The 10,704-nt window shown below is 45.5% G+C and overlaps 4 protein-coding genes across 6 annotated transcripts; 2 read left to right on the plus strand and 2 right to left on the minus strand.

Annotated features, from left to right (window-relative positions):
- Positions 1–160: 160 nt before the first annotated feature.
- Positions 161–2,633, minus strand: LOC6538797 (ras-related protein Rab-7a). The gene is made up of 4 exons (XM_002099274.3): positions 2,492–2,633; positions 1,443–1,678; positions 1,022–1,378; positions 161–960 (listed from the first exon to the last, which is right to left on the minus strand). The coding sequence occupies exons 2-4, from the start codon at positions 1,620–1,622 to the stop codon at positions 874–876; spliced, it is 624 nt and encodes a 207-aa protein (XP_002099310.1). The 5' UTR covers positions 1,623–1,678; positions 2,492–2,633; the 3' UTR covers positions 161–873.
- Positions 2,634–2,700: 67 nt separating this feature from the next.
- LOC6538798 (protein UBASH3A homolog) lies at positions 2,701–6,883 on the plus strand. 2 transcript variants are annotated; one of them, XM_002099275.3, is made up of 8 exons: positions 2,701–2,948; positions 3,094–3,334; positions 3,390–3,585; positions 3,769–3,870; positions 4,402–4,571; positions 4,630–4,942; positions 5,034–5,915; positions 5,976–6,883. In XM_002099275.3, the coding sequence occupies exons 1-8, from the start codon at positions 2,836–2,838 to the stop codon at positions 6,212–6,214; spliced, it is 2,256 nt and encodes a 751-aa protein (XP_002099311.3). In that variant the 5' UTR covers positions 2,701–2,835; the 3' UTR covers positions 6,215–6,883. The 2 variants fall into 2 exon arrangements, with proteins under 2 accessions (XP_002099311.3, XP_039232714.1); XM_039376780.2 differs by lacking the exon at positions 3,769–3,870.
- Positions 6,884–6,941: 58 nt separating this feature from the next.
- Positions 6,942–9,051, minus strand: LOC6538799 (uncharacterized protein CG5902). Of its 2 annotated transcripts, none has more exons than XM_002099276.3 (3): positions 8,928–9,051; positions 8,433–8,611; positions 6,942–8,377 (listed from the first exon to the last, which is right to left on the minus strand). In XM_002099276.3, exon 3 carries the CDS (start codon positions 8,209–8,211, stop codon positions 7,480–7,482), a length of 732 nt encoding a protein of 243 aa, XP_002099312.1. In that variant the 5' UTR covers positions 8,212–8,377; positions 8,433–8,611; positions 8,928–9,051; the 3' UTR covers positions 6,942–7,479. The 2 variants fall into 2 exon arrangements, with proteins under 2 accessions (XP_002099312.1, XP_015049045.1); XM_015193559.2 differs by lacking the exon at positions 8,928–9,051 and adding an exon at positions 8,697–8,848.
- A 17-nt stretch (positions 9,052–9,068) lies between these two features.
- On the plus strand, positions 9,069–10,479 carry LOC6538800 (transmembrane protein 179). The gene is made up of 4 exons (XM_002099277.3): positions 9,069–9,266; positions 9,339–9,482; positions 9,550–9,793; positions 10,009–10,479. The coding sequence occupies exons 1-4, from the start codon at positions 9,157–9,159 to the stop codon at positions 10,210–10,212; spliced, it is 702 nt and encodes a 233-aa protein (XP_002099313.1). The 5' UTR covers positions 9,069–9,156; the 3' UTR covers positions 10,213–10,479.
- The last annotated feature ends 225 nt before the right edge of the window (positions 10,480–10,704 follow it).

Below are 10,704 nucleotides of genomic sequence, written 5' to 3' on the forward strand. Positions count from 1 at the left end.
GCAACTTTTGTACAGTGGGCACAAAATGAATAAAGCCCACATAAAAAAATTAATTAGGCTTATTTGACTTTTATTGTAAATTTTTCATGTTTATTCTTTAAATTAAACCAAAGAGCATGAAAATTCAAAAAATGAATTGTTGGAATAAAATACATACGAATTATACGCAATTTACATATATGTATTACCAAAAACAAGGAGCAATTTTACATGGAATACTATTCATAGTTATAGGATATATCGAGTAACGTTATAACTAAACAAAATTCACGCTCGAATGTTATGCATAAGGGAGTTTTGTGGAGCTCAGCCAATTACAATAGAGTTGCCAATTCGATGGTGCAGGAAATTATGTCGTTAATTACATTTAAAAAGTTATTCATTTATTAAATTTACAATCACAAGATTTTTTGTTTGTTTAGAAGATACTCTGATGTTGTATTCTCAATGTTGCTGTTCTGTTGCAAAAGCCAGCAGCGGTTGCGTGCAAAATTTGACTAATACAATGGCAAAAATAGTACTAGGGAGATAGGCGGGCGGTCGGTCAGAAACATGAATTATTAAATACGAGTAGAGTACACAGAGCATACTTATTCATTGAACGGTTACTTAGGTCGTAGGAAATTGGGTATACTGGTTAGGCCTTTGCCAGAGGCCATTTAAGACTCTGCTGATGTTGATCTGAATCTGAACTTTGCATCCTATCAATTAATTAATTACTATGCTGTTTTGCTGAAATTGTTTTACTTAATCATAGAACACTTTCCTCCGTCGTCCTTTGTGTTTTTGCTTGCTTCTCATGTTCATTATTATGTTGGAAATATTATTTAATAATATAGATTGTGTAATTATCCATTTTGCGTTGTTGTTACATTAGCACTGACAGTTGTCGGGATTGCCAGGACGATTGTTTTGCGAGCCCAAGGTGATCTGATCGGGGAAATCGTTGATGACCTCAGCCTGTGCGAAAGTAAAAAAATCGTTTTAGTATGAACTAAATAATTTAAAGAGGATTTCTTACCTCCGCCTCCAACTCTAGCGCATTCTTGGCTATAACTTGAAACGCCATTTCCACGTTGATGCCCTCCTTGGCGGACGTTTCGTAGTAGGGTATATCGTTCTTAGATTGGCACCACTGCTGCGCTCGACGCGTAGACACCTGGCGGTTGTCCAAATCCACCTTGTTGCCCAACACCACGAAGGGGAAGTGCTCGGGATCCCGTGGACTGGCCTGTATGAGGAACTCGTCGCGCCAGGAGTCGAGATTCTTGAATGAGTTAGGCGCCGTCACATCGTAGACAAGCACACAGCAGTCGGCTCCGCGGTAAAAGGCCACTCCAAGCGACTGGAAGCGTTCCTGACCAGCAGTGTCCCAGATCTGTCATGAAAATTTCACGAGGTAAGTCAATGAAATCGAGTGTTTGAAAGTTCGCAGTGCTTACCTGCATTGTGACCACTCGGTCGTTGACCACCACCTCTTTCGTGCAGAAATCTGCTCCGATCGTGGCTTTGTATTGGTTGGAGAAGCGTTTGTTTACATACTGATTCATCAGCGAGGTCTTGCCCACACTGCTGTCGCCCAGAATGATGACTTTCAGCAGGGATTTCTTACGGCCAGACATTTCGATGCAGTTTGTGGGGTTGGCTTACTCGGGGTTATTTCTTTTGGTATTTGACGCTGAAAACCACAGAGAATGTTATTGATTGTGTGTTAAAAATACCATTGCGGTTTTCTCTAATTCGATTAAGGAGTGTAGGCGTGTAATGTGTTATTGACTAAGATAAATAAAATAGAACTGTGCGGGGTTTGTAAAGAGCAATGAAAAGCCGTAATCTGTAGCAGGATATGACTGTTCAAATGCTTAAGGTGCAAGCCAGGCGCAGTTGTAAAATGTTTGTAATGTCAGACTATTTGACGAGCTGTGGTGCTACGCTGTGCTTGGTGATAAACAAATCGGATGAGTCATTCTGAGCAATCCGCATTCAGTGATCGCTGGACTGTGTGAATAGGAGGACACGAGGGGAGGGAGGTGCCCGCATCGAGGCGATAAAGCGTGATCACTGCTGGCGCAGCGGAGAAAGTGCGCTGAGTACAGACAAAGACGAGGTCGAGCTGAAAAAGCGGGTCTGGAATAGCAGGAAAAGTGCCTGGGAAAACGCCCATTTCCTCAAAATCCTCGATGGCAGGGGGGGGAGTAACTATGGTGCAATCGAAAATAGTGCGAAAGTGGACTCTCCAAGGGGAGATAAACTCCCCCGCCCCCTTTTTAAGACCATGAACAACTTGTTTTTGGACTCCACCATTACAACTGCGCCACTAATTGCGTCGGTGTGCGTGGGTCTTTGTTGTGTACGTTTTTCGTGTGTGCGTGTGTATGTTTGATGTGGGGGCTCCACGGGCATTTTCCATGCACTTTTCGCCTGCTGCGTAACACTCTTTTTGCCGCTTTGCTTTTGCTATTCACTTTATTCCTTTTGTACCAGCACTTACTTTGAACACTAGTGAACACTCCACGAGCTGTTTCTTTGTGGTGCGCCTCGATTTTACTAAAATATATTTAATTAATTACGCAGTGAATTTTGTTGTTGTCTCGCTAGGAGAATCGCTCTCATCTCTACTGGTCAGTAGGGGTTATCGATGGCGCAGTCGTTACAACTATCGATAGAAATTGACAAAATTGTCGGCTGCCATTAACCAACACTTTTTTTGTGGCCAATTAACGAATTGTATCCTATTTTTGTTGAAATTATCACTGAAAAATATAGAACAGCCAGGAAAAAGCGAAAGCTGTTAAACGCTGGTCACCTGGGCTTACATAGGAGGCTATAATCGACATGGCCACGCTTCCGCCGCGCAAGAGCCAGACGCCTACGAGGATCTGCATCTCCAAACAGCACCTGACTCCGCTGCAAACATTGCTCCAAATGGGATTTCCCAGGCATAGAGCGTAAGTTTTCCATACCTAGTCTATTGGGGGTCACCTGCCGCTCTGGCTTCCATCAAGACTCAAAGGCTATGCGTACGAGTGACCCGCTTAGAGTCTGTGTTTCATAGAATCAGAGTATTGATTTTTTTGGCTTATCTCTACACAGGGAGAAAGCTCTGGCGTCAACTGGGAATCGTGGAGTCCAGATTGCCTCGGATTGGTTGCTGGCCCATGTCAACGATGGCACCCTGGACGAGTGCGCCCCCAGGGAGTACATTATATATGCCTGTCCCACGGGTCCGTTTCTACAGCAGCTGGAGGAGTTCTGGGCCAAGTCGCGCCAAATGTGCGGCTGGAATGGAGCTCACAACTACGTGCCCCACATAACCCTGGTCTCGTTTTTTAAGGTACGTTTAACTTGGATTGTAGCAACTTTATTTATTACCTTAATCGACATTGCAGGCCCCCGATGAGTGCTCGCTGCAACTGTCCAAGGCGCTCAAACAGGTGGTGGACATGACGGGCGCCTTGTTGGATCGTCCTCTTAAGCTGGAGCCGTACATGAGCCAGAACTTTATGGGCTTTTTCGTGGCCGAGGAGGATGCCAACTATCTGAAACGGCTGGCCCTGCAGTACGTCAAGGAGGTGTCCAACTCAAGTACGAACTCTCCTTCTGTTGGTTGCACTCTCTTTGGGTTGTTTTGGTTTACCTTTCTCACGTTCTGTTCGATTCGGTTGATGGTTTTCCATTTTTCGGAGTGGCTTACACGGTTATGTTGTTCTCCTCTCTTCCTGCACACTAATACCCGGATATCTGGATAATCTGGGCTATGCTGCACAGTCATTAGCGATACCTATGAGCAGTTGGACGCCATTGTGGCCTGCTTTCCCTGGTGCGGTGCTGTCTCATCGGGCACCCGCTGCATTCCGCGCAGCAGTCGATGTAAGCCATTAGCAAAAGCCATTAGTTTGAATAACATCTCTATTTGATTCACTCAAAAGTACACTTTCCCATCACTCTATGCATGATTTACTTGCACTGGTAGATAACGTACTAATCTACTCACCCTATTGGTAAAATTCAACATGACGCTGCTAATTGTGGTTAATTGTTTTTATCAGTAAGAACTGTAAATAGCAAGGTATGTCGATGTTTTTGCTTGCCGCTTTCAAACCACATATTTAATTTGTTTATACCGCGCTTCATTTGTTCGAGAAATAGTTTAGTTTATTATTTAAACCAAGCACTGTTAAGATTAGTGTCACTACGTGTCATGCCAGAAATTTGATAAACCCATGACGTTTGGTTTTGCCCTATGATAACTTTAAGTGGCTGTAATTCCTTATCAAAAACATCGATTCACCGTGTTAGATACAAACGCATATAAGCAGCACCGCATTCGCATTCGTTTCCATTCAGTAATCGTTTGTTCCGCCTAGCGAAGGGCCACTAATAGCTTCCAACTACCCGTAGCCATCTCACTCGAGCCACACGTAAAGAGCCTGCACCTGACGCTTGCCTACCAGTTCCCGCAGGCACAGTTTAATGCACTGAAAGCACTCGTGGAGACCTTAGACGCCGGCTGCGCCTCCAATTGGGAACTTCGTCTATATTCCCGCGATCCTCGGCTCGCCACCAAACAAGTTAGAGCTCCTTATTATCGCTCGAGGATTGGTTATAATTCCATTTTTTATCTTGCAGGTACAGAAGGTAGTTTATCCACACAACCCGCACGAGACGGATGAACTGGAGCTCCGCATCGGCGACTACATCTACTTGAACACCGAGGTGGTGGACAGCTCCAGTGACGGCTGGGCCGAAGGCATATCCTGGTTGACTGGTAGCACTGGTCATTTGCCTGTCAATTACACCGAACGCACGGCCGAATCGGACGCCTGGACCCTGCATCGTGTGGTCCAGCTCTCCAAGAGCGTAGCCTCTTCTTTAACTTCCGCCGAGGATCTGGACATTGTGGACGGACGCAGTATATCTACGGAGCCCGAGGAACGTAATAGTAAGTCGCATTTTAAAAAAGTGAATTTAAATAAGTGGATCTAGTAAATGTAAAAATTACTTATGTTTTATTATTTCGCCTCCCTCAACAGACACCGCACATCCCGATATCATTGAAGGCTCATCGTTTGAGGAATCCGAGCAGAGCGTGGAGAAGTATTTGAGACAAACTTTGAAGCCCTGTCTGGAACTGCCCTCCGTGCAATTGCTCAACAGCCACAACTTGACCCATCAGCACAACCCAAACACGCCCACGATCGAGATTACGACCAATATGTCTTCTTCCTCAACTTCCGCGTCCAAGCAAGCGGTGGACGAGATCTTGGTGGAACCACCGGCAGCACAGCCTCCGCGTCCAGATGACACACTCAGTGTGCACTCGGACCACTCCTTGCATCCTGGATCTCTTGACGCCTCGCATGCCAAGAATAGAAAGATCTACATTATGCGGCATGGCGAGCGAGTCGACTTCACATTTGGCACATGGATTCCATACTGCTTCGATGAGTTTGGCAACTACATGCGAAAGGATCTGAACATGCCCAAGACGCTGCCTCGTCGAAAGAACAGTCCCGAGGGCTGGCAGAATGACTCTCCGCTGACCAATGTGGGTGTCTATCAGGCCAATCTTATTGGTCAGGCCTTGCTTGAGGCTCAAGTGCAGATCGATCATGTTTACTGTTCGCCCTCGTATCGCTGCATCCAGACGTGCACCAGTGCACTGGAGGGGCTGAAGCTCACGGGCAAGCAAAAAATCAAGCTGGAGCCGGGTCTGTTTGAGTGGATGGCTTGGTATCCGAGTGGTGTACCCGACTGGCTGACAAAGAGCGAACTGACCGAGGCCAAGTACGAGGTTGATCTGGATTATGAGCCGGTGCAGCCATCGTCTGAGCTAACTGCTCGCCTAAAGGAGTCAACCGAGCAGTTTTATGAACGTAACCATGACGTTATTCTGCAGCTTTTGGAGCAGACAAGTAAATTTATCAAAATGTGGTTTTGAAAAATAATCTAATGCACACTTTTTTCAAATCTAGCTGGAAATATTTTGGTTGTGGCCCATGCCACCACACTGGACACTTGTTCCCGGCAACTGACCGGTGGAGTTCCGCGCAGCACGAACGAATTGCGCCAAGTCATCCACAAGATCCCTTACTGCAGCCTGGCAACGGTGGAACAGGTGGACGGCGTCTGGAAGCTGGTTGAACCCGAGTGTCTGCCGGTGACGCACTCGAAGAATCCGCGGTTTGAGTGGAACGCCTTGTCGGCCACCTAGTGCCAGTGCTTAGAGCAGTTTCTGTGCAAGCATTGAGACTGAGACTCGATTGGAATGGACCTGGAGGTGAATCACACGCTGAAGGAACTATACGTAAATTTTTTGTTTGCTTAGCTTTTTGAAATCCGTATTGATTTACTGTTTAGAAATTGGCGCCGCATTAAGTTGATTGTACTGCCATACAAATTGAAAGTAATTTAGATGTACACTTACGATGCAAAGCGATGGAATGCGATTTTGCTGCGGTGTATAAACAATCCATCTGTTATAATTGCCCTGCTTGTTGAGAAGCCAGCGCGACGAACTCATACTTTATTGCAATCAATGCGATCTATTGACTATATATTGAATATATACATTTATACCGTACGCCAGTAATTATACTAATTGAGCGCTAGCTCGCCGCTTTAGCCATAGATTAACTTGCCCTGTTACTAGCTTAGTTGTTAGATCATTTGATTAGCCTTGCTGCGTAACGCAGTTCTTTTGTAGCCATTTAACCAAGAGGCAGACTTGTCTTAGCAACTTGTTGAGACTACTCCGTACGTAAAGCCCAAACATATATCGATATTATCGACTAGATTTAGAAGTACAAAACCATGTAACAACGCACAACATAATGGAACAATAAACAGTATACATTGAACACGTGTACGAGTAATGCCAAAACATTGAGGTGTGAACTCCATTTCGCTTCCACGATCCCCAAGAGGAAAGACGGACGATATTTTGCATTGTCTTGTGCGACTCGGAAGGGGTCGACCTTTATTTAATGCGCATAGAATTAGAATTAGTAATGTAATTGGTTTAGTTGTTAAATCTATAATATAATTGCTGAACATTTTACTTGAATTATATATCTGCATTTTGTATTGTATTGATTCGGTAATATATATATACCCATATATGTATATGCTTTTGTTTGTTTTACTTTGTGTGTGTTTGATTTAAAGAGAAACCAAGGGTTTCAACATAGCGTTTAAAAACTTTTCTTCTTATCTCATTCGAAATTGCTTACGGATCTGCCGCTTAAGTATTTGAAGCATTAAATGGTATATTTAGTAAAAGGCGCTCATCTCATGCGCGTTTTTGGAGAACTTTTGAGGGCTTAAAATTGTTGCTGGAGATGTATTAACTCATAACTCGGATTAAGCGAGCGGCCGCCAAGCTGGGCCGAACTGAAAAGCTAGCAGCAGCAAGAGGACGACGGCCATTAGGCCTGCCCTCAGCCAGGATCATCGCCTCGCCGCCGTCCTGTCCAATTGTTAGCACTGCACCTTGCCGAACTGGGCGCGACGCTCCTGGTACTCGCGGTACTCCTTGTAGTGCATCTGAATCTCCTGCGAACGGTAGCGCGTAAGCTTGATGGACTTCCTTGTCTCCGGAGTTATGGCAGCCCGATAGCCGCCCTTCCGTAGAAGTGAATCAATGGTCTGCAGCTGGTCCCAGCCCTGTTCGGTGGCCACCTGCGGCAAATAGGTGGCCGTGCGCTTGCAGCCGCGTTCCGTGAGGAACTCGATGCGGATGCCATGGACGCCTAGCTGCCAGTCCAGGTGGCCCTGAGCCTCCTCGAAGTTCTGCAGAATGGAGACCGAGACGGTAAGCCGTGGCAACTCATCCCTAGAGATAGGGGCAAATCTGGAGTCCTTAAAGGCGCTGGTCAAGGCGTACTCCCGCAGACCATGGTGCAGTTCCATTGCACTAAATGTACCAATGCAGCCACGCAGCCTCTTGTCGCGCCCAATCTTCCAGGTGACAAAGAGTGGGTAGGCGTCGTTGCTGAATACCGGCACCGACGGACCATCGACATTGTTCAGCTCACAGTCAAGCACCTCGAAGCAGAAGAGGCACATGTCTGGCACCGCGACGCTCTTCATGCCATGGCCGTTGGAGAACCGTTGCGGCTGGTGCACCATCTGCTGGTGCTGGTATTCCGAATCCCCGTTGCTGGAGTGCGGCTGCTGCTGTTGGTAGTTGTTATAATGGGAGTTGGACATGCTGCTCTGCTCCGTGTCAGAAGTAGTACACTAATTACGTTAGGTAGGTATATTAAAGTTACAACTAATGGCAGTGCACGTTGATGCTCTAAGTTCAATTAACACAACAGAACAGCCCCAGTAGGAGTTGCCACAGAAACGCCGCCGCCAGTCCTCTAATCTTCTTCTGAAAATCGTTGGGTTATTTTGTGCTGGGCTGGAAACTCAAGGCCTTGGCTCACCTGCTACTGCGTAAACTAGGTCACCTGCTGTCCACCAGTCTGCGCTGACCTCTAGCCTGTGATTCCTGGCTACCTGCTCGCTGATCCAGACCTCGTCCCCGTGTTCCTTGGCTGCCGTCCTGCTGCTAGTTAGCTCATAAGCACCTCATTGAATTGCGTCCGCTGGTCCGCTTCTGCGTCTGCAAAGGATCGTGTGGGAGATTGACAATAGAGGAGGGTGCTCTTGAGTGGATTTCCATGTTCATTTGGCCAAGCGATCTTCACCTTAGGTTTCACAACAGTCTCTATGGGAAAATTCGGGGAAGTGGGGAAAATTGGAGGAGAAAGCCCCCCTTCTCCTATCGCATTAATTGCTCTTTGTTCGCCCTGGCTGTTCCCCCCACCCCCCGCACTGCTTAAGGGCTACGCCCCACACATGCACACGGCCCTTTGTCTTGGCTGGCTTATCTAGGAGCCAGGGAGCACTGCAAGTACCCAGCAAGAACAACATTTTACCTTTTTTCAATGTAAACAAATATTACACTTTTTACGAGTTCAGTTGCGAACTAGAGATGGCTCAACGAGAATGAGGCCCCCTAGGTTTATATATCGATAATAGCGCATACCAATACAGGTAACTGCTGCGCGCTGTCCAACACTGATTATCGATAACACCAAAAGTGCATTGCCGTGTTTGTCTGCATATTGTTGATTTTCATTTGTTTTTGTTTAAATCAAAAGCAAAATGGCTCTGGCCAACGTGCTGCAGCTAAGCCAGATCGCTGGCCATGTCATCCTGTTTATCCTGTCCCTGTGCATCGTCGTTCCATTGTTTATAAACCTGGACCAATTCTGGTAAGTGCGCAGTTTCCCTTTTGTTCCCTGTAAATTATTAAGTATATAAGTATTTATTCCTATTTTCCACAGTGGCCACTGCCTGCTCTTCACAACTGGCAAATGGCGGGAGGAGGACGGCATGTTCGATGTCCAGTGGGCATCCAATGGTTTCTGCAACTTTCCCCTGATTACCGGGATCTTTCTGCTCATTATTTCGGTGGTGCAGATATACAGGTATGTATCTTGTGGGTATTACTCGACTATTTTGATATCTAAAAAGCGAATTTCCTTTGCCAAATAGATACGCTCGCATGAAGGAGGAGGCCTCGTTTATAGCTCTGTTCGTTGACGTTGTTCTGGGCATTTGGATGCTGGCCATGTCCATTTTGTCGGCTATTTTCATTACCTTGGGCTTCATTGTCTGGTGCGATGGCATGACCGAGAGATTCCCATCTTGTGCCATTTCCGCTGGTCAGAACATTATCCACGGCGACACGGAAAAAATTAACACCTCCGGATTTTACATTGAAATGGGAACAACTCAGGTAAGATGGCACAGAAAACCGAATACAACGAACTTATCTGTTTTAAAGCTATCTTAAGCACTTCTGAATGCAAAGTGACTTGCAATATCAAATTGTTTGATTACGTATACGTAATATCTTAGGATTTTGAATTGCATGTAAAACTAAAGATTCAGCCGCTCTTAGGATATTAAGTTAATTAACTCTTTAAACCACTTTTCCCGATTTCTTTACAGTTCGGTGCATGGGGTTCATTCGCAATCTCCGTTGGCATCGGCGTCATCGCCCTACTGAAACTCATTGACAACCACCAGGTGCGCAACATCAAGGTATCCATGTACTTGGAGCGCCAGAGGTTGGTGAATCAGCAGCAGTACGACGGCAGGTCAACCCCGCCGATCGTTTCGAACGGCTCATCGGACTCGGAACAGAACAAATAGTTGACGTTTGTGACCAGCCAGCAGTTTGTAATTCTCTACGTATTTCTCATCACGTGCGTTATAATCATTGTATGTCATTTGGTCCTCGTCCTTATCATTGAGGCAGACAGCCGGCAACACACATTATCTTTGTAGTGTAGCTCGAAACAAACTAATGATATTAGCTCTATGTTTTAAGCCAATTTACGTGATATATTGTATATATATATATGTATTTAATTGAATATTCCATGTTACAAATATAGTAAAACCAAATTATTATTATTACTGAGAGTGTTGTTTAGATAACTACTACCGGGTAAGTACTTACGTATTGGGCACCTCCCCCCATTGATTCCAAAATTAAATAATCAAAGCAATGTGTTATGTCAGTTACATTTATTTTGCAGTTATCTTCTGTGTTGTGTGTGTTTTTCTTGTTGTTGATGTCATTCGAATCTGTCGTAATGTCAAACGGATTTTGGGTTTGGATTTCACGTTTGCATTGCAACA

The sequence above is a fragment of the Drosophila yakuba genome, chromosome 3R, assembly GCF_016746365.2.
Source record: "Drosophila yakuba strain Tai18E2 chromosome 3R, Prin_Dyak_Tai18E2_2.1, whole genome shotgun sequence".
In the NCBI taxonomy this organism is placed as follows: Eukaryota; Metazoa; Arthropoda; class Insecta; order Diptera; family Drosophilidae; genus Drosophila; species Drosophila yakuba.

Excerpts from the sequence above, each read along its gene's own strand:
- LOC6538797 (XM_002099274.3), bottom strand. The coding sequence starts at position 1,622 with ATGTCTGGCCGTAAGAAATCCCTGCTGAAAGTCATCATTCTGGGCGAC. Across the intron at positions 1,379-1,442 it reads ACCGAGTGGTCACAATGCAG|ATCTGGGACACTGCTGGTCA; the intron begins GTAAGCACTGCG and ends TTTTCATGACAG. Across the intron at positions 961-1,021 it reads CGCTAGAGTTGGAGGCGGAG|GCTGAGGTCATCAACGATTT; the intron begins GTAAGAAATCCT and ends ACTTTCGCACAG.
- LOC6538798 (XM_002099275.3), top strand. The coding sequence starts at position 2,836 with ATGGCCACGCTTCCGCCGCGCAAGAGCCAGACGCCTACGAGGATCTGC. Across the intron at positions 2,949-3,093 it reads GGATTTCCCAGGCATAGAGC|GGAGAAAGCTCTGGCGTCAA; the intron begins GTAAGTTTTCCA and ends ATCTCTACACAG. Across the intron at positions 4,572-4,629 it reads CTCGGCTCGCCACCAAACAA|GTACAGAAGGTAGTTTATCC; the intron begins GTTAGAGCTCCT and ends TTTATCTTGCAG.
- LOC6538799 (XM_002099276.3), bottom strand. The coding sequence starts at position 8,211 with ATGTCCAACTCCCATTATAACAACTACCAACAGCAGCAGCCGCACTCC.
- LOC6538800 (XM_002099277.3), top strand. The coding sequence starts at position 9,157 with ATGGCTCTGGCCAACGTGCTGCAGCTAAGCCAGATCGCTGGCCATGTC. Across the intron at positions 9,267-9,338 it reads ATAAACCTGGACCAATTCTG|TGGCCACTGCCTGCTCTTCA; the intron begins GTAAGTGCGCAG and ends TATTTTCCACAG. Across the intron at positions 9,483-9,549 it reads TCGGTGGTGCAGATATACAG|ATACGCTCGCATGAAGGAGG; the intron begins GTATGTATCTTG and ends TTTGCCAAATAG.